General features: G+C 34.4%; 1 protein-coding gene across 1 annotated transcript; it reads right to left on the reverse strand.

Annotated features, from left to right (window-relative positions):
* Positions 1-777: 777 nt before the first annotated feature.
* Positions 778-16034, reverse strand: LOC131948302 (cullin-associated NEDD8-dissociated protein 1). Its single transcript, XM_059309866.1, has 31 exons — positions 15890-16034; positions 14825-14926; positions 14537-14604; positions 14190-14302; positions 13809-13909; positions 13434-13500; positions 13213-13311; positions 12935-13061; positions 12478-12640; positions 12094-12200; positions 11729-11883; positions 11090-11198; positions 10264-10561; positions 9226-9319; positions 8807-8924; positions 8432-8563; positions 8250-8283; positions 8016-8115; positions 7470-7555; positions 7110-7310; positions 6944-7000; positions 6212-6375; positions 5713-5807; positions 5360-5463; positions 4774-4841; positions 4160-4349; positions 3589-3777; positions 3280-3351; positions 2971-3142; positions 2356-2502; positions 778-1801 (listed from the first exon to the last, which is right to left on the reverse strand). Exons 1-31 carry the CDS (start codon positions 15929-15931, stop codon positions 1671-1673), a joined length of 3705 nt encoding a protein of 1234 aa, XP_059165849.1. The 5' UTR covers positions 15932-16034; the 3' UTR covers positions 778-1670.
* Positions 16035-22473: the final 6439 nt, after the last annotated feature.

Below are 22473 nucleotides of genomic sequence, written 5' to 3' on the forward strand. Positions count from 1 at the left end.
ACAAATAAAGAAGTATCAAGGAACAATCAGTTAACTGAGGACATAGACAAGTTTAGAAGATGTATAGGAAAACATTAAAAAAGATCTACAATTTTGCTTTTAAATTTAATTCTACTTCAGCTGCTGGAAAATTTCAGTGACTCTACATTCACAAAGTATAGATATTAAAACTATTAACAGCCTTAAGGTTTCCTTTTGTAATCAACACTGTTCTTAAATATTTAGAAACAATTGTGTATTTTTAACATGAACATTTACATTAATTTGGTCTCCTGCCATCGACTGGGTTCCTACCTGAAGCTTCCAGGGTCCCCATGACTATCGCAGCACTCCTTAATGGGGCGATATCGCCCACTCTGGGAAATACTGATTTATAAGGAAGTTTTCAACCCATCATCATCAAGTTTCAGAAGGAAGTTCTATCAGATGCTGAAGTCAAAAAACCACTTCTCACATCATTTAATGAAAAAGTTTCCAAATATAACCTAATTTTCACACACCATCAACATTCAGCTAACCCAGGGGTATCCAAACTTTTCAGTCCGAGGGCCGCATTAACTATCAAATTTCAGTTCGGGGGCCAGTTTCTTCCAGGCATGTCTTTGATTTTTCTGCGCAAAGTTCCTCAGCCATCACCAACAAACGTGGACAAAAAGATCTCCGCGGGCCAGATGAGAAGACCTCGCGGGCCGCATCCGGCCCGCGGGCCATAGTTTGGAGACCCCTGAGCTAAACCATTCTATAAATTAACAATTAAACAAAAAACAACGCAGCAACAAAAAAAAAGAACCTATTTTAATAAACACTTGAATCAATAAAGACAACGATCAATTTCTTTAGTACAATGGTGAGCTCTCTGAATAAATCAAACCCATATCAGTATACTAACATAAAACAGAAACCCATCAGGCAAAAAACTAGCAACAAAGCTCAGTTATGCACACACTACACCACACAAATGTTTTTTTTTTTAAAAACAAGTAGTCTGATCCTTGTCAGTGAAATTCAAGAAACATCAAAGTCTTTAAAAAAATAATTAGGTAATGCCTTAGGACAAAAAGAAATCTTATTAACACAATAATAAACTGAATTTTTTTTAACTAATTATTTTTCTGGTCGGTCACGTTTTTAAGTAACTTATACTATTACATATAGCCCTTTAATAAGTAAAGATGCTTGAATGATTTATCATAAAACCATAGACTATGTAAGGAATTGTTTTAAAAAAACAGTAATAAAATTATGTATCATTAGTTCTGTTTTTTAAGTTAGTAAAATTAGGCTCCATTGAGTAGAACAAACAGAATCTGCTGTCATATTAAATATATATAGTATTAAACAGGCTGACAAACTAATTTTTAAAAAATGAATTAGTTAATTGCTTATTTACTTTAACATGAGCTTGTTTTTACTTAATTGAGAACTGGGATTAAGAATGGTTCTTTACATGAGCGGCAATGTGAAATGGGACGTAACAAACAAAGCTGATTCTAAATCATCTTTTAGGTGTACAGTTTAAGCGGCGGTACCTTATTGGATTGACCACTAAAAATTAACACCATAGGAATTTTTTTTTTTCTAGAGATGTTAGCAATGTAGTTATAGCAGGAATATATTTAAATAGTACACAATTTTTAAAATCGTACATTATTTGCTTTTAACCATTTATTCTAGCTGGTATCCATGGCCATTATTTCCTGCCCAGTAGACATGGCATCTTTCTGAATGGCCTCGTACATGGCGGCTAGCTCGGGTGTTGCCTTGATATGGCTCATGAAGTCATTCATTTGAGGACTCTTGTCTGAAACAGGACATGCAACTCCGGTCAGCGAAAGAAAATTTTCTCTTTAAAATAACGCTAAAAAAAAAAAAAAAAAGCCTCCCTAATGGGATAGCATGATCGAATGGTAGAGCATTTTAACAGTGTAAAGTCTTTCATTCCAGGATGTTTGTGAGTCCACCCAGCTCTGGTGGGTACCCAACGTTGGTTAGACTAAAGAAGCTAAATGTAGCTGGGAATAGAATTGACCACACTATCCTATTATGCGAGAGGTCTCAGAAACATGTGGAATTACTTCCCCTGCCTTATCAAATATCAGGTCCAATTCTGTAAATTGTTTAACCATAGCTGTAGCCCTGGGCTCCTTACATTAAGCCAACGAAGCAATGCATGCTATCTCAATGTCTATAACAACAACTTTTGCAAATTTTGCTACTTATGTTGAGATGGTTTTTAAGTGTTTTTCAACTATAACTATAATTGTAACAATACACAGAATCATTAAATACTTTAAAAAGTATAAACAGCAGCTCTACCTAATACACATACACACATGTGTAAAGTATATGACTTACCAGCATCTGCAATATTTAGTAAGGCAACAACAGCTCTTAATGCAGACCGTTTCAGCTCTTCCTGCTTCTCATATTCTTGCTTGACTGAGTGGGCTTTTACTTTAGTGGTGCATGTCGCTCTAATTGGCTCAACTAAACGATCTAGTCCTATAGGTCCATGTATAAAAAAGGAAATTTAAGTCTGATTTTTAAAAAAAAATTAAATGTTCCTCTCTCTAACTGAATATCTTTTATACCATAGTATTAAAATGTAAAATCATGAATATGTGTTTATTTTGTTGCTCATCTGCTACTGAAGAGTGGTGACAAAATAAAAAAACAGCCAACATTAAGTTTCTAACATTACTTTTTAAAATGCAAAACAGGCAACATTTGGCTTAGCTGTGTAAAAATTACCTCAAATTTAAGAAAGATTATTACGTTTTAAAAAACTAGAAACAACTTTTTGGAGGGGGGGGGGGGGGTTGAAATCATTTTTAAAACGTGTGACATTGTTTATGAAGAGCTTGCAGAAGTATGTAATAAAATGACTATGCAGTAAATAATTTGATTTTTAATTAATTAATTAATTAAAAAGTCAATCAAAAGCATCTCAGTAACAGACAAAAGACTCACTCTGTAAAACCGCTGATGGACAAAGATGTGATAGCCTGACAAGCATTAAGTAAGTCAGCATCTTGATATCATAATGGTCTTTCAAACCATCCTCCACATGATTCAAGAACTCAAAGATGTCCAGGCGATCTAAGCATGAATCCAGTAAGGTGTACATACACTCAAAGGCAGCCTAATCAAAGAAAACATTTTTATTAGATTAAATTTGAAGCTTTTAATTTTATCCAAGAAAGCAACTTGAATAGTATTTTATTAAGAAATATAATTCTCTTGTCAAAAACAAGTTCAGTAACTAAATCTTCTTCTCACCTTTCTAATGTCCAAACCATCATCAAGGGTGTGTTTAAAAGGACCCATCTCTACTTCTCGAATAAGCTCTTTCTGAAGAAAAAAAAAACATTTCAAGGTTTATTGCTTCTCCTATTGGTGTAAATAACTATTCCTTCTTGAGTTTAGGATAATATTTGTTGACAATAATCATATAATGTCAAATATTTACAAAATTTAAAACAAAAAGTTGCAAAACGATGTGACTACAGCTCAACTTACCTGATGTCAAGTAATTAATAGAGAGAAATATTGGGGGGGGGGGGGGGGGGGGGGGGAAGCTCAACTTACCCTAACTTTGGTTTCGTTGTACAAGTGGGGTAAAACTGTCTCTAGCAAATCTCTAATGAGGGATGGCTTGTTATGTGCAGCTGAGTTGAATGTCACCAACGCTACTCGACGAACTGTAAGGTCTTCATCTTGAAGTGTGCGCAAGAAATCACCAATGCACATTTTTAGAAGTGGATCAATGGGTTGTGGCTGAAAGTGCGATCCATGTTTGGAAATAAATCATAAGTCATTAAGAAATAATAATCGAATTAATTAAAAGTCAATGAGTACATATTAATTAAGCATTTTTGTAGAAAATGTACAGTTGCAAAAGAAATGAAAGAAAGTCACAAAATCAACAGAATTTTTTTCAAACATAGTGCCATCATTAAAAGGATTATGATTTTTAAAAAGCTATATCCAGTGGTCTAATCGACAATGAATTCTAACTTATCATATCCATAAAATTTTTATTTATTTTATACATATTTGTAACAAGTACTTTGAAGTAAAGTATAGTTAATTTACTTAATGACTAGTTAAATAAAAAGAACAATTATGGTTTTCAAAGTATGAACGTAAGTATACTTGCCTGATCAGATATTGTAAACTTTATGGCTGTAACTACCGTGCTGCGAGCTAGTGGTGAAGCATCATTTAAATGCTGTTGTAAACTACCAATCAGATTATGGGGGTCGACCAATGTCAGTTTACCCATACATTCAGAGACCACGTTTCTTGTACCTTCCTCTGGACACTCGCAGTTGTGGAACAACATGGTCCTGCATGTACATAGAACCTGTTAGTGTGTACAGAGTTAACTAACCTGGACAGTTAACTACCCTTTCAGACCTGATGATTTTTTTACCATGGGATTGTATGGCCAGAACTAAACCCACTAGACTTTTACATTCATTGCCTTGAATCAGGTACTTATCAGTGCTGGGTGAACTTAGTGACAACTTCTAGACACAAGCATAGAAATTTAACTCTAAATTTGGGGTATGCAACTGGATGGTCTGCTTTTCCATTTTGATTTTAAGAATTCATTCAGATGTTTATTTCCTTAAGCTGTATAAAATTTTCTATAAAATAGATAGTAGTAATTATAGGTATAGTATCTGAATTCAATCAACTAAGTATTGTAGAAAATGTAGGTTTTGTATAACAATAAAAGTGCAAAAAATTTCCTAACGAGTTACCTACCAAATAGTTTTTACATAAGATTTAAGGATCTCAAGGCCAGATTGAGAACTGGATTCACAATTAATTATCTGGGGATGATTAGTAAAGACATTTATTAAGAAATTTAAAACTAGCATTAAAATTTCAGGTTGGGAAATAAATAAAATTTAAGTTTATTTTAATTATAATTAAAATTCCTCATTATTTATTTTTATTATTGAGGTAAATGGTTTATTTGTGACTGGGACATATTAGGTGCAAAATTTGTTCAATTCCATTAGGTACCTCACACAAAGAACCCATCTTTCTCAGTTAAAACAAAAATCTGGCACCATACATACAATTTTTTTTTAGTCTCACAATTAAGTTTATAATGAGATTCAGTAAGACATGTAAAGTTTTCATTCATCCTAGAGGGAGCCTTACTTTATGGAAAGATTTGAATCTAATATACAGCTTCACAGAAGTCATGATGCTCTTCAAATTAAAATTTCCTTATACTTCATTATAACTTTAAGCACAAGAGAATTTAGCTGAATTCAAAGTGTAGGAAAATATGTTATAAAACCAAATGATTTAACTGTTGCTTAAAAAAAAAACAGCTTACTTCTTTAAGAGAATGAAGTAACAAATATTGTCTTTTTGGCTGGCCCTCAATTTCTTGCAAGACAAAAGGTAAAAACTTGGGAAGGTTTCCAACACTCACATTACCTGGTACAGTGGGAGGAAAGAGTCATTAGTGAGACCATTCTTACATTATTTGACAGTAAAGTAATTAGTGTAATGTGGTTAAACATCAGCTCATCAATACCTGTGTCAGCACTTTAACAACAATCCAAATATCAATCCATTAAAATTGAGAGGTAAAGCTAGTGTTTGTATTTACTAATCTAAAAATAAATACAATAAAATTAAATAATTTAATGAATAGTGTAAACACAGTAAATAAACCTAACATACCAAGAGCATAGGATGCGGCAGATTTCACTTCTTCATTAGGGGATGAGAAACATTCCAAAATCACATTTTGTATGTCACCATGAGGACTAAGATCACTGGAGGAAAATGACTTTACTCATTTATTTGCAACGAGATATATTGTGTTAATAGTGAACATTAAAATAAATATGAAATGAATGTCCTTTTGTTTTAAATTATAAATGTATGTATTATTCTGATATAACTAAATTTTTAAATTAACCAGTGTTTTTGTAACACAGGTGAGGGGCAAGTTTGTTATTTCAAAAATAATGTAAATAAATGTAATGAACAATTAATAATAAATTGCATGACATTACATAAAAGTAATATTTTGACTCGATAATAATTAATTAAAATCAACAGAGTATATAAAGGAATTCAAATAATCAAAACCAATGAAAACAACATTAATTTTAAAATGATATTAATATATTTACAACCATGATAAGTTATGGTTGTAAACTGATTGATTTCTTACATATTTTTCCCAATTTCTCCCAGGGCCAACAAGGAGAATAAAACAATGTGTTCAGTAGATTTGGGGTTTTTGATGTCACTAACAAACTGTGAGACAACATTGGAGGCCTCCATGGGGCTCATCTCAGTTAGAGCTGCAACACATCTTGCAATGGAGTGGTAGGCCTGGCAACAAGCAATCATTCAATGATAGAACATTGTTACTAACAAACAAAAAAAAATTGTTCTAGAACTGGGGTTCTTATCCTTTTTGGAGACACCGAAGCCCACTAGTTTTGTATGTGCATTCACTGAACCCTTTTTAATGGTTCTGATAAAATCTGATTGTGAATCATAGGAGTCGGGTGTGTCTTGACCTCCAACGAACTCCTGAGACGGACTCCCTGAACACAGGTTAAGAACCCCTGTTCTAGAATCAAATAATGATAGTGCACATAGATTATACTACAATTTAGGAATAATTTTCTTTGGTTCTTCATATAATCCGATAAAGTAACTACATTGATAAAAAAAATTTAAAACTAAACTATTCATAATTATTTGAATTAACTATTGACTGTTCTCATTTACTGATGATTAATTATCTCAAGGTCCGTACATCTTTTTAAAAATGAAATTCTAGATTTTTTTCCAGACTGAGAACAAAACCTGTAATTTTTGACTGTTAATGAGTTAACAATTTTAAGCTAATGTTGATTTAATAATCTTAACTATTAATGATTATTGACCTCACCTGTCTGTGGATAGGACCACTGGTCAGTCTTGTGTCATAGACAGGCAGTATCAACATCTGTCAATGAGGATAACAAAAATTATATTCCCCGCTTTGTTTTATTTTAAAATTCATATGAGCTATCCACATAAAGATTAACCCAGTAATGTAAACCTTTTTTTTATACCTGCAGCAAATCCCTGAATCCAAGTTTAGGCAAACCAAGAGCAATAAGGGCTTTGAAAAAATCTAGCACCGCCCCTAGGGCACCACCCTGAAGAAGCGGGGACTGGACCAGGATCAAGATCTGAGGCAGGATCTCAGCCTGGATGTTGGAAATGGACTGCTTGTGACCCCTAGAGATAGTTGTCAGCAGGTTCAAGGTCAGCTATGGCACAGAAGAAAAATATGAATGTCAAGTTAAAAATTTTATAGGATACAAGTCCAAAGGTTTGAAAGGCTAATGATGTCTAATTAACCAATCCATGAAGTAAAATTACAAAAAATAACCAAAACTTGGAATTTTGTGTTTAAAATATGTTTATACCTGTGAAATGTGCAAATCATTTTCATTGATAAGTGGGGGCATCTCTTTCATAACATCTGCCAGCATATTTGCATTAACTGCCACACCTAAAAGATTATAAAAAATATACTAGAAATAACTGACTTACTAATAATGAAGATTAGAAATAAAAAACTGAAAAAAAGGGCTAGTCTTGGGTCTATAATAAAAAGATATTAAAATACTAGTTCAATTGATAATATGGAATCACTTCTTTTTGGACATTACATTCCAATGGACTTTATTACACATTTTTTTAAATGTGCGATTTAACTTAAGCAAACAGGTTGCAGGAATGTAAAGTTATCTATTTTCAACATAACACACTTAAGAAAACATAATAATGGAAAATGTCAATTGATTGACTTTAACTTTAAAAATTACACACTTTTCAATGATATAGCTGATTAAACTTTGGCTATTAATTTACATTAACTGTCATTTATTTTCTGCCGCAACTTTTAAATAAAAATTATAAATAATTTAAGGATTGGGACTTCGTTCTTGTAAGTTTTATAATTTTATTACCATAGTTTTTCACAACAACATCCAGACACTGTAAAGTGCTAAGTTTTAATGCTCGCTGATTTTTCCTTAAAAATGATGCTAAAATTGGAAAGCCTTCTTCCTGTTCAAATTAAAACAATTTGAAAATATTAGATAAGTTTAAACCCTAAAATAGTGCATTTATTTCAAAACTAAGATACAGTTAAAATTTTTGTTTACTTTATAAAACTGAGTAAAATTTATTAAAATACCTACCAGAATAAATCGAATGTCAATATTTAATGGAGATCTGTTTATAGGAGAAAAAAGAAGTCAAGGAAAATTTAATATTTATAAACAATACTTTTGTTTTTAATATAATTTTTTTTCAATTTAAAATATTAAAAAACATTTTTTTCTGTAGCTTTTTTTTACAGAAAACATAAAAGTAAACTCACTGTGCGATCAGTGTTAATGCTTTAACAGTTGTTAGTCGAGTTATTTCATTCTTTAGGCGCTCCAGGAATATTGGCAGACATTCCTTTAATTCTGACTGAAGGCAATCTCCAAGATTAGCAACTATTTGACCCCTGAAAAAAAGGAAAATTTAAATGCCTATAGGTAAACCTTTTTCCATTACTTAAGATTATGGTACCAACATGAAAGTTTGAGCTAAAAAAATTCAACTTTAAAATTTTTAATAAAAAGTAATACATGAAAAACTTGTATCATTTTACATTATGGCATATAAAGTTTTGTCCCCAATATATGTCATGGTTTGCAGAAAAATATCTACACAAACATGTAAGTCTAAGAGCAACAAGATGACTTACATGCAGGCTATCGCTCTCTCCTTGACCTCCTGGTCAATGTCAGCAGCTTTCAAACGTTTAACAGTGCAGGCATACAAACTCTTAACATACGGCTGGTAATCAAAGTTGGACTTTTGATCTGCACAAAAATGTGTTTCAAAATATTATGAACAACTTGAGGCCAGTAGTCCTTCAGGTTAGTGTGAAATTACACTAAGGTTTTCACTATTTAATGGGTTAACTAAGTTCAAAAGGCAGGGGCAAGTTACTGATTCAAGATGGGAAAAAGAAACATAGCATGAACAAGCCCTGACCTCAAATAACCAGGTGAACCTCATTTTAAATCTGTACCAGTAGATTGTTCAATTTTATTTACTTTTAATACTTTTTACTTCCAATAATTTGGATAATATCAAACCACATTTTTACAGTACACTTACCTAAAGGTCTTAAAACTTTAACCAACTGTTGTGTCACAAGAAGAGCTTCAGATGTTATCTTGTAGAAAGGATCACCCACAGCGTTCACTATTGGCTACATGACAATGAAAGAGTTGCCACAACTAAATAACTAGCTTTCTCGTCAACGTAATAAATTTAAACTGAAAATTAAAATATTAACAGCCGAGAAGATATTTACAATTGTTGAATTGATTATTTGTCCAGAGATCAGTTAAAGTAACCTTTAATCCTAATCTTGATGTACGCAGATTTCTGAAGAGAATACTCTTTATATAACCTATACAGTTATACCTGCTTTGGCTTTGCTCATTAGCCAGGTAGACTTGAACAGGGTAAGAATCAAGTATTTTTCTCACCCATGTTACCAGCCATTAGAAACATGATTTCTGCCAGGATTTTACTTCTTAGCAGTTTGGTCAGGGGGACAACTATAGTCTCCTGATTCCAAAGTAATGACCATTGGGTTAGCATATGCGTGATCTACAGCTAGACCACACCGTCCCCTTAAGATTAGTGTACTAAGAAACTGTCTCTTAAGCGCTGTTTGATTAAATCAGAATGTGAATATAAAAAAACCCACTTAAAATTAGATAGCTTATTAAGTAGCATTAGTGTTGTGAATGGACTTTCGTGTATGGAATGAGTTTGAGAGTACGTGTGTGGTTGAACGGGGTTAATAAAGTTGTCGATGGTTTGAGAGTATGTGTGTAGTGGTATTAATAAAAGATTATGAATGCGTAAAAAAGGAAATAAAGATGTGACGTAGGGGGGAATGTTTTGGTAGTTAGGAAGAGAGTTGAAGGGAGTATTAGTCTTGTTGTTGTCATGTGAGGATGTCTAGAAGTCGTCGTCCCGTCTATCGTCAATGTGGCTGTATATATTGTATATAATAAAAGATAGAACTATCGTATCGTCGTTCTGTATTCTCTATTGGATAGTCGTCCTATATTGTTCAACGTTCAGCATCAACCCTGTACAGAAACTCGCTTTACAACAATTAGGTCTGGTCATACTTACAGGTACCAAGGCCTTGATGTGGGGGTGAAACACAAGGTGGCTGTGGTTGCTCAGCAAGGTGTTGAGGAAAGACAGGGTGTCAATTTTCATGTTGGAGCTGGAGTTTTTATCACCGAGGGAGTACTGGATCCCAGGCATCAGGCTGGTCAGGTGCTGGTCCAGTGCACCAGGTAACACCAGGACCAGCTCGGTGAGGAGGCTGAAGCAGCCCTGTCTGGTCTTAATGCTTTTTTCTTTTAGCTGGCGGTGGACTGCTTTAACTATGTCTGGGATTTGAGCTTGAAGCATGTTTAGAGGTCTGGAATAAATATCATTTTTTTTTTATTTTAAAAAAAAAAACAGTTGTTTGGGATGATTAAAAAAGTAAAGTTCCCTTTTCAAACCTGACGGTCTATAGGGCAAGTGAACTAGAGTTCACTTGTTTCTGTGACCTTGGCATATGAAGAGATAGTGTGGTCAGCACTATGCCATAAATAATTTTTTAAATTAAAAAAACAAACAGTTGTTTGGGATGATTAAAAAAGTAAAGTTCCCTTTTCAAACCTGACGGTCTATAGGGCAAGTGAAGTAGAGTTCACTTGTTTCTGTGACCTTGGCATATGAAGAGATAGTGTGGTCAGCACTATACCCAGCCGCCTTTACTTTCCCTAACATGAGTTAGGTACCCATCAGAGTTGGGTGGACTCAGGGACGGTCTACTGCCTTGAACCCGGTTTCGAACTTGTTGGGATGATTAGCCAAAGTTAAATTGAGTTGGTTTTTTTAAATTAATGCAGAAAAGAAAACTATTTTGACCATTATCCGACAGTCAACTGTTTGTACTGACCCTTCCTCTTCTTCAATGTTGTCTACACCAGCAACTGTCACAGGGCGTGTTTGTTTCAACAAAGCAATGTAAGCATGAAAAATGTCAGACTTCACATTCTCCTCACGCTCTGTGAAAAAATTACAGCAGTTCTTACAAATACACACAGTAGATAACAAATGCCAGCCAACATGATATTTCATTCATTTACAAATTTGTATTAGAGGATTAATTTTTTTAGTTTTTGTTGTCACTCAAAGGGTGGTGAGCTTAATGCATAATAAAATTTATCACTGAACTGGAATATTAATGACAAACATGTTAGTTGGACACAGGTCACACATTTTTAAAAGTAAAAAGTCAGGTTCCCTTTTCAAACCTGACAGTCCATGGGGCAAGTGAAGTAGAGTTCACCTGTTTCTGTGACCTCAGCATATGAAGGAATAGCTGGGTGGACTCAGGGACATTCTACCGACTTTAAACCCAAATTTCAAACTCGAGACTTTCGGTTTAGCAGTCTAGTGCTCTACCGCTAGGCCACATGGTCCCATTAGTTGGTTTTATTTTGCCAGACATCATTCTGTCTCACACAATTTACTAGCGATAAACTTTTACCTGAATAATGTCAAAAGACTGAGTTTGAAATGCTCTTAACCTTACCTTTAAATCTTGTTATGAGAGCAGGGGACACTGTCTTATAAAATTCTGGCAGCATGTCATGTCGAGTGCTGACCACAGCTTCTAGACACTTGGCAGCTGACCTCCTGACCTTCCAGCTCATGTCATCATCATCACTGTACTCATCTTCAGTTTCCCTTTTATTTAAAGACATCAGTAATATACTATGTGACTAAAATAATAACAAATAATATAGGAAGCAAAGCCAGTGAACAGACAAATTAGATTTATTTGCAATACAAAATATAAGATCAGGATAAGTTTATCAGAACTTCTGAACTTTTTCTGTTATTAAGTTCACTTAGTCAAAAGATTGCAACATCTAAAAATATTTGACATCAACTTACTCATCATCCTCTTCATCCTGTACATCAGTGTCCATGTCTTCATCATCATCATCATCATAGTTATAGTTTGGATCATGACATACATACTTCAGACAAATGCTGATGATCTGGCAACGATTCAAAAATGATAGGTTTCATAAAATGTGTAGAGCCTATTAGTAATACCAGAAATAAACACAAATCAAATTTTTAAAAACTATCATCAGCAAACACTTTTACGGCAACCAAAAAATAAATCCTTTTATCTTAGTTTTGGATTATTCTTTTAAAAGCATGATATTTTGTTTTAAAATATATCCTATACCAAGTTGCTACATTTTTAAAATGCAACTTGAACTGATACTGCCAATTTCGCAATATTCACTAGATTTACATCCCACTTACATCAGGAATAAAGTTGGATACTTCTTTTGGGCACCTGCGCACAAAAGATTCAAAGGCTTGCAGACAAAACTCTGTCAGTTCATCATCATCAGTTTTACAAAATTTTACTATCAGTGGCACCATCTTGTCGAGATACTCTCCAAATCTGCCACCTGCTTGACGGCTGTTTGTTAAACAAAAGTTTGCAATACAACTGAGTAAAACAATTTCAACATTTGTGAAAAATCACAAAACAATGGAATAATAATGATTCTACTTGGTCAAAAAAAAAGAAGAGGAAATCTAATCTTCATAATTCAATGTTATATCCCTTACAGAATATTGTGGATTTGTTATGTAATCAAGGGCCAGTTTTTCAGTTACTAATAGAAATTTTATTAGCTAATTTTCTTGACTATATAAACACGAAATAGTATGAGATGTGAGCAATATTCAAATATATTTTAAATGTACACACCTAATAGCTCCAACACACTGAATATAGGTGCGTGTAGTTGATGTTGATGAGTTTTTGGTGAGTTCAATCAACAAATATTCAATAAGCTCATGAAACAAAGATGTACTACAGCTCATAACAAGATGACCTGTGAAAACATTATATAAAATGCAATTTTACAAGAAACCACATAAATGTAGCCGGCTTTTTAAAGAATTATCTGATTAAGTAACATGTCTAACTGTAAAATTCAACATTCACTATTCTATATTTAATAAAAGATGTAACAGGTAGCTGACCTATTGCGATTATGGCCCTCTTTCTGACTGCCAACCTTGAACTAGCTAGCTGAGGGAGGAGAGCTTGTTTGATTGTGATGTGAAAGCTGATCAGCAATCCTTGAGGAATACATGCAAAAGTATCAATCCAGAATCAAACTAAAATTCAATTTTTTTACATTTTTTGATACAATATAAAAATAGTGTTGGTTAAAAAATTAAGTATCTAGCGAAGAACTTACCTCCAAAACGACTAAGCAAATCACCAAGAATGTCTAATGCTTCAAGCTGCACAGATACATCCTCTTGCTTTAAAACACAGAAAAATAGACATCTTTAAAAACCAAAACAAATTCTATAAGAGTATTAGTTCAAGGACTTGAACTTAAACACTTGTAAGAGATAAGAATCGATAAAATATGTGAAAAATATTTGGGGAAAATGTCTTTCAAAGCAAAAAATTAAACATTTTTCCACAATAATAATATTACTTAAATAGTTTTTTTTCACTTGACTTCCCACTTATACATGGAATGATCATGCCATTTAAGCCCTGATACTAGCCTGCATTTATATGCTTGCAGAACAATACCAAATATAATAAAGATAGTTCTAACCTTAGAAATAGCATTGGTGAGACGAGTTGTTATTTTTTTACAGATGCTAGCTGCCAAAGTGGTTGAGGAAGGGGGCAACTCAGTAATCACAGTCTTAAGGCCTGAAAGTTTTATCCATTTTACTTTTATTTAAAGGAACAATGTTTTACATCAATGCATTTATATTCTTTAAGCTATAAAAAAAAATCTTAAGTATAAGAAGCTGTATGCTTAATTAATCAATTATGTCTCAATATTTAAAATATATCACCCTAATAATATTTTTTTTAAATGTTAAAAGCAAAGAATGCAAAAAAATTAAGCAAAAAAAAAGGTAAATTCATCCTCCTATCTGATACTTGAACTAAAAATAAGAGTACAGAGAAAAAATTTGGTACCTACCTATGCTAGAGATATCTCTAAGTTGCTCTTTGTCTGACAACATATTGCTGCATAGTGTGTCTACAATAGTCTCTACTTGAAATTCCTTCACTTTGCTCACTAAAGGACCAAGACTGGATAAAAATACTAGTTCAAATCAGATCATATAAATACAATATAAAATCGATAGCAGCTCACCAAAGAATTTTTATCTAGTCAAGGATTAAATGAGTAATGCTGATTGTAATTATACAATATAATCTGCTATTATACGTTGAGAAACTTAAACTGGTTAACTACTCTAGTCATAGAATTTTAATTAACAAAACAATGAAATTAAGTACTAAATGTTTCAATTAGCAACTAACCATTTTACAGCCAAGTTCTGAACTTCACCATTTTTGTCTTCCAACAGTTTAAGTAACATTTTTACCACCTAATAGAAAGAAACAAAAACATATTTAAGTGTATAATGGTTCTGTCTTATTTCACTTTAAGCAATAAAAGTGTAGGCCCTAACATTGCTTTTTTAAAATAATTTTTTTGTAAATAAATTTATAAGTAGATAACTATCATAATTATATAGGCCTGCATCTTTTCCTTTACTGTAAAACTAGATTTAACATATTTTAAAATTACAAAATTTTTAAATGTACCTTCCGTTCACTGTCATCATCTAGTTTAATTGAATCCTTCTGCAATTCGGCCATTAAATCATTTGTGGCCATAAAGCGGAAGTCCTTGTCTGTGGACGTCATCTAAAAAACATTTAAGTAAAGGAAACTGTCATAGTGCTTTTTATCTCCAAAATTGTACCATTTGTAAAACATAATTATTTAGTGCTCAATTACTCAACATTTTTGGACGAAATAAGGAGATTTTTTTTTCTATCTATAGTCAGTAATAGTAAGCGTGTAAAATACTGTAAATATAGGCCTAGTTGCTGTAGGTATTGACTATATCTTGCAGAATCAATGTCATTTTTAGGCACCGACAAAACAAAATGCTACCCACATATAACATGTTAATAAGTGATAAAGGTAAGAACAATTATTCAACCCCCCCCCCCCCCCTCAAATCAGCTTTTCTCATAAACAGACGAACTGGAACACTCTGGAAATCAGCCTATTGCAGTCACTGAGTCACCATTGACAGTGATGCACCTTTATGTGTAAATAGGCCTACTTTCCTGAGGTTTACTTTACTTGCATATCAGATAGTGTTTACATTCTCTAGCAATAACAGATTGAAAGAATGATATAGTCTATTTTATCATATAACACTACGCAGTACGATAACAACAGATAATCATTATTCTGTTAGTCAGTGTTATTGTTCTCTGTTCTGGAATGCCAAATCAAATGGATTCATTAAAAATTTTAAAATGGCTCAGTGTACAATTAAAATGGTCTAAAAGTCTGAACATTTGGGATTATTTCACTTTAGAATGTGTGATGTTTATAAAGTAATATAAAGTTATGTTCGCACTGTGTACAGATAGTGTCTGCTCTAGATAGATTCGACCTAGATCTAGACGATATAGATTATAGTGACATTATAGACTAGATTCTCTAGATCTAGAAAATTGAATGTTCAATGTAAAGAGTGGGTTGAGACAGGTGAGTCGATATCTCTGGGATGTGGGTCGCAGGACCGGTCTGCTGGTGAGAAACTACATTAATAATATTCAGTTTCATAATCGATTTCTTATTATTGCAAACCTTCTCCAATAAATTTGCAATATGGTACGACACGCTGGCCATTTTGTGTCGATTTATTTTCTTCCCAAGTGAAGAAAACCATAAAACTAGAAGGTGTCTAGAACCGAAACTTAGATCTATCTGCTCGTTTCAAAACAGGAAGATCAGTAAGGGTCTGGCAGTGAACATGCGCATGAAAATGCTAGATCATTTGAGCATTTCGCTTTTTTGTTTTTTAATGTCTTTATTTTTTTTTGTATCGATTACGCCTACACTATACTTACTACGAACACACGCACGCACACACACACACAGAGTGGCGTAGCCAGGATCGTCTCAAGGGGGGGGGGGTTCCAATTTTTACCCGGGGACAAACTTTCGATTTGCACCCCCCTCAAAATTTCGATTTGCACCCCCCCCCTCATACTTAATATAAATACCGAGGGGTCATAACCCCCCTAACCCCCTGCCTACGCCACTGCACACACACACACACACACACACACACACATATATATATATATATATATATATATATATATATATATATATATATATATATATATATATATATATATATATATATATATATATATATATATATATATATATATGCAGGTAGAAAATGTAGAAATAATCATTTTATATTGAGGTCAGTCAAGAAATATTTTATTCTTTTTTTTTTTTTTGGTGAGCATTACTTGTACTTGTACTATTATAGTAGCTTTCTTGTTTGTTTGCTGTTGTTGTTTTTTTTTTAATTTATTTTTCTCACTTCAAACGCTTTTTATTAGGTACTGCCTATATTTTTATTTCTACATTTTGATAATAGATATATTGTAAACATGTAATTATAGTAAGTCGACATTAAGTTATTTTTTAAAATGTCTGTGTATAGGGCCTACACACTTTTCAAGCCCTCCCGTTAAAAGCTTTTGCTTTATACTCGATTTTTATTTTACGATGTTTATCATAGCCTATAGGTTCGAGGTTACTAACCGACACCCATCAAGATCATCCACAGATCTACGAAGACTCAAACTGCTAGGTTATTTCCCTTTTTTCAGTGAAAACCAGTGATGACAACAAGCAAGAACTCCCGTTTGAGACAATAAGGAAAGACTCTTTCGGAGATGGATTGCTTCACATATCTATAGGAAGTGTTATAAGCAACGATGGTAAGCAGATGAGGACATCAAAAGCTGCATCAGCAAGGTCAGGTACACATTCAACCCCCTCCGCACACTTTGGACGTTATGAGCATTGTCTATGCTTTCCAAAATACGACTGCTTAACTTTAACAGCAATGTTAAATGATTTATCTACGGTGCTGAGACGTCCAGAGAACAACACTAACTACTAATAATACTTCAGACTTTCGTGAACGGATGCCAGCGTTGGAAATGGAAAAAAAGTGGCGGGGTTAAACTTTTATTGGCTAAACATTGGTTACCAATATTGGCTATATCTTGGTGCAACATTGACTTAACCTTGGCCAAACATTGGTAGTGAAACTCGGCATGATATCGGCACAATATTGGCTATATCTTGGCACAATATTGGCTATATCTTGGCCGAAAATTGGCTATATCTAGGTCCAATATCGGCTATATCATGGTTACATCTCGGCCCAATATTGGCTATATCTTGGCCCAATATTGGCTATATCCTGACCCAATATTGGCTATATCATGGTTACATCTCGGCCCAATATTGGCTATATCTTGGCTATACATTGGCTCATCCTGTATTATATCCTGGCTACATCTTGGCTCAAATTATGATTTTCAACATACAAAAAGATCCATTCTCATATCAGTATCAGTCATAATATTTACAAAGTTAATTTCAAAATGTGAGAGAAACTTTAATCAAAATGTAGTAAAGCAGCAATACATTCACAAAGACTGCTCATCTATTAAAATCTGTATTATACCGATCCATTCAAATGTAATAAAACTATGACAAAACTATAACTATACTATAAGGTATTGATTGATAACCAGTGTTTCTTCCAGACTTTTTTCTCCGGAAGGGCACTTGAAATTTTTGGGGGGCGGACAAAATTTTCCGGGGGGCGGGCGGTCACTGTTAAAAGTATATATTTTTCTATATAAATTCCATTTCGTTCGGGGGATGGGCGGTAGACTTTCTTCGGGGGGGGGGGGGGGGGAGGGGGCGTTGTTGATAACGAATATGTAAACAGTAGTGTAGTAACTTTCATTTTGACTTTTATACAAACTTATTTGGATAAGACCCTGCTACCGAAGAAAGTCTGCTGGAATTTATATAGAAAGTATATACTTTTAACAGTGTCAGTCTCGTCCCCCACCCCCAGAAAATTTTCGTCCCCCCCCCCCACCTCCGAAAATTTCAAGTGCCCCCCCCCCCCCCCCCCCGGAGAGAAAAGTGCCTGGGTGTCTGGAAGAAACACTGTGTTAACTTAACAAAACATATGTTCTTATTGCATTTGGCATTTTTTTTGTCACTCTCTTGCGTGTTTTCATCCTGTGCGATCAATACCCACTCCTCTTGGTGTGTGCCACCCCCAACCCCCTCACTGATCTCTCCAAATATAAGAGAACTGGACAGAAGCGATGAAGATTGAAAATTAAACTTCAATAGAAAACATCCCAATTTGCTAGGTTTGAAAAATAAGCACTCATTTAGAAATTAATAGGATTGTTCAAAATTGAGTTACAAACCCATAGACAAATAAATCAATATGTTCAGTGTGAAAAAGCTTGTAAAAAAATCAACAGCAACAGCCCCACTCCCCCCCCCCCCTTTAAAACAATGACCATAATTACGAGTTATATCGCTCTATCTATATCTTTATTCTTAATTATGTTAGGTTTCGTTTTCTTTAAATTTTTTACTTAATGCGAAACTAAAATAAAAATTGACTTTTTCAAATTTAGATATGACTAGATTTACAAATACCCCCCACCCCCGCACACACACACACACACACCCAGCTTTGAGATTGTTATTTTTAAAACCGAATGCACGTGCGAATGATTCGTCGGCCTGGAATATTTTTAGCAACACGGGAAACCCCGCTACTTCGATGTGTCATGGCGGTGATGCGACATCAACCGGTTTGATATTTCTACGCCGTCATAACATCCACGTCAGGCTTACGTGCATGCGTTTGATTGTTTGTTATTGTTTTGCTATTCAAACCGATGAATAATTAAATAGCCCTGGCCCATTACAGACAACAGATATACTAAACAATACATACATGTTCTTTAACATTAATCTAAAGTCCTTCCAAACCTTTTTTTTTAAATTTATATATATTTATTTACTGAACTATTTAATTTAATACTATTTGTATAAAGGCCCTTATCACTGACGTCTATTTTTAAAACTTTAGTATAGACTTTAAATCTAGTAATTTAGGGATATACATATAATGAACCATAATATAATAATCCTCGCTGTTTTGTTACGATATTTGTATCTATTTTAAGTAATATATACTAGGATAACAACTTAACAAGGCATTCCAATATTTTTAAATCATGAACAATTGCAGATAACATTGACTCAAAGAAAATATAGAATCTGCTCAGCGTAGAGGATCATTCATTTTAACATTAACAATAGCATCCATACGCGAGGGATTAGGACTGTCGGCTTCACTTTTTGTGAATGGGCTTGGGGTTTTGCAAAAGTTTTGGTAGGCCTATAAATTATACACGTTAAATTAAACGTCCATTGCTGATCAAAACAAAAAAAAAAACGTTTATGTCCTTGACCTCAGACTGGGAGAATGGACAAAACATTTGTTACCGATAACAATTGCCATGATGTCAAAGATCAATCTACGAGAAGCAGTCAATAAAATGGTGCATTTGAATTGAGTCATTTATCCAATTCATGTTGCACTTGTACATCGAAATAAAAAATTAATAAAAAAAAAAAAGTTTAACAACAAGCTTTTCCACTTTAAAAAAAGTAGAAAATAAATTATTTTCTTTAAATATATAATAATGTAGTACTGTTGAAATAACTATTAAGAAAGCGTGGATCGCTTATCTTACATTTTAGTAAAGGTATTCAACAGATAAAGCTTGAAACAAATCGGTCCCGAAGTGGTCGAAATTATGCTCGCCCGTTTCGATCCACGACGAATCACCAAGCTCGACAAAAGCACGAGAAAGCAAGTTAAATAAAAGCGTGTAATCAGGGGCGTAGCGACCCTTCCTCGCGCCCGGGGACAAACTTTCGATTTGCACCCCTCTCAAACTTTTGATTTTTCACCCCCCCCCCCCCCCCAATTCAAACTTTCGATGTGCACCCCCCTCGAACTTTTGATTTGCACCCCCCCCCCATCAAACTTTCGATTTGTACCCCCCCCCTCAAACTTTAGATTACTTTTTCCAACTCATTTTGGCGCCCCCTAAGGTCGGCGCCCGGGGACATATGTCGGCCCCCCTCCCCCCCCCCCCCATCGCTACGCCTCTGCGTGTAATAAATGCTTGTAAAATTACTAACTTTATCAGACACAATAGGGGTCGGGGTCGGTAAAGCTCGTGGTTGCTGTACTGATAGTCTCGAGTTCGAACCTTCGGGCAGATGAGGACAGCAACTCATCTAGGAGAGACAACTTCAAAATCAAACAACTGCTGCCTTGTAGCTTGTTCTTGTTTGCACAAAAGGCTATGGAAGCATATTATTGTGTCGTAGGGAATCCCTTCCAACACTAATATCAAGAACGAAGAAAAGAAGATCAAACTCAAACACAATCATTGCGAGCAGCAGTGGCATAGCGAGATCGGGTGTCACCCGGTGCGGCACTTAATGGTGTCACCCCCCAGAGGCGTAGCTACCCTTCCCGGGAACAAACTTTCAAATTTTCGATTTGCACCCCCCCCCCCTCAAACTTTCGATTTGCACCCCCCCTCAAGTTTTCGATTTGCACCCCCCCCCCTCAAACTTTCGATTTGCACCCCCCCTCAAGTTTTTCTCTATATATTTTGCTATTTTTTGCCTTGGTGTCACCCCCCTAAATGGTGTCACCCGGTGCGGTCCGCACCCCCGCCCCCTCCTCGCTACGCCCCTGGCGAGCAGTATTGTTTCTCGTTGACACAATGTCTTAGCATCAACAAATGTACAATATAAAAAAGTTATATTTTAGGCTAGGGTGCCACTGTTGACTATTGGATGCGCCAAAAGAAGTACCCTTTACATTTCTAAAGCTTAGTTTGAGCCGCGTTTGTGAATTATAAACAAAATTATGAAGATAGATCAGTATAGGCCTATACGTGTCTTTACAGTCAGTTACAGACTGTGTTCAGTGTTCACTGTTTTCTACATCAATTGCGTAGCAGGAAAACAAATATGCCTACGGGTGAGGACCAATTACTAGTAAACAGGACGAATTTTTCACCTTAATGGTACGTAGAGAAGGATTTTGACACCTAGAGTACAAATCAAATTCCAATTGAACACGTTTAGTAGATCAACTTTGATCAAGTAAAAAAGATATGTTTCTATCATTTTATACATAACAGATCAAAGACAACTGTTTGATTGCTATTCATACTTCCTGCATCCGATGTATTAAAGATACTTTTTAGCGCAATTTCCATACGGACAACTGCGATTATTAACTCGTCATTTCTGGATGTGTGTCCGATGTATAGATGTGTGTCCGCAGCTTTAAGTCGTATCTCCTCCTCAACGAAGCAATATCGAGGACTAGTTCCAAAAGCAAATATGTTAAGCAAGTTCCAAGGATGAGCATAGGCCAAAAAAATTCCCGGAATTCCTTCCTGGATTTCCCGGAAAAGCCAAAAAAAAACTCGAACAAATGCAGTTTTTGCTCCATATCTCGGCAACCAGACCACTTAGCGACTTGAAACATTTACCAATCGATTCCTGCCATAATTTAGAACAATATTGCCGAAGAAAGTTTTCAAAAATATCCTTTCGTTCGGTCACAAAATTTAATTTTTTTTAAAATTTAAACTGAGCATCTTGTAGGCCTAGGATGATATTTTAAACTGAGCATCGTGTAGGTCTACTCGTTAAAATAAAACTATTTCCGTTGATATAGGTTAATATAGTTGTCTTTTTTTAGCGCAATTTCCATACTGGTTTCTATTTTGTTTTGAATTATTAAAACTACTTGTGTTGCATTATTTGTTTGCTGAATATATTATTTATCTCGATTTAAAATTGTTATGGATAACATAAGGAAATTGCGCTTAAATTGTCACTAGACTTTTTAATAACTTGTTTTTTTTTTCTTTTTCGCCACAGACATGTAATTTACAGCATCAGTTTGCCTTAGTATTACGGTTTTCATCATCGCCTTGTGAGGACTGATACAGATTTACAATAATAATACTTCTTTCTTACTTGAAGCCTACTTTCATTCATTTAAGATGGTTTACCTATACATAATCTAATACAAAACGTCTAATAACAATTTTATTTTTAAAAAAAGCCAACCTTGAAATGCAAATGTGTAATTAAATGATGGTTCAAGGGATTTTTTTTCATCGACGTGGTGGACTGAGTGAGGGGGTTGGGGGGGGGGGCTTTTAAGAAGAGCTGAAATAACTTTAGCAAATTTTTTAGCCCCTCCC

This window comes from Physella acuta, unplaced genomic scaffold (assembly GCF_028476545.2).
Source record: "Physella acuta isolate Inbredline_101_S28 unplaced genomic scaffold, ASM2847654v3 ptg000637l, whole genome shotgun sequence".
NCBI classification, from domain to species: domain Eukaryota; kingdom Metazoa; phylum Mollusca; class Gastropoda; family Physidae; genus Physella; species Physella acuta.

Excerpts from the sequence above, each read along its gene's own strand:
- LOC131948302 (XM_059309866.1), bottom strand. The coding sequence starts at position 15,931 with ATGGCCAGCGTGTCGTACCATATTGCAAATTTATTGGAGAAG. Across the intron at positions 11,199-11,728 it reads TCTCATAACAAGATTTAAAG|AGCGTGAGGAGAATGTGAAG; the intron begins GTAAGGTTAAGA and ends ATTTTTTCACAG. Across the intron at positions 4,350-4,773 it reads TCTTATGTAAAAACTATTTG|GACCATGTTGTTCCACAACT; the intron begins GTAGGTAACTCG and ends ATGTACATGCAG.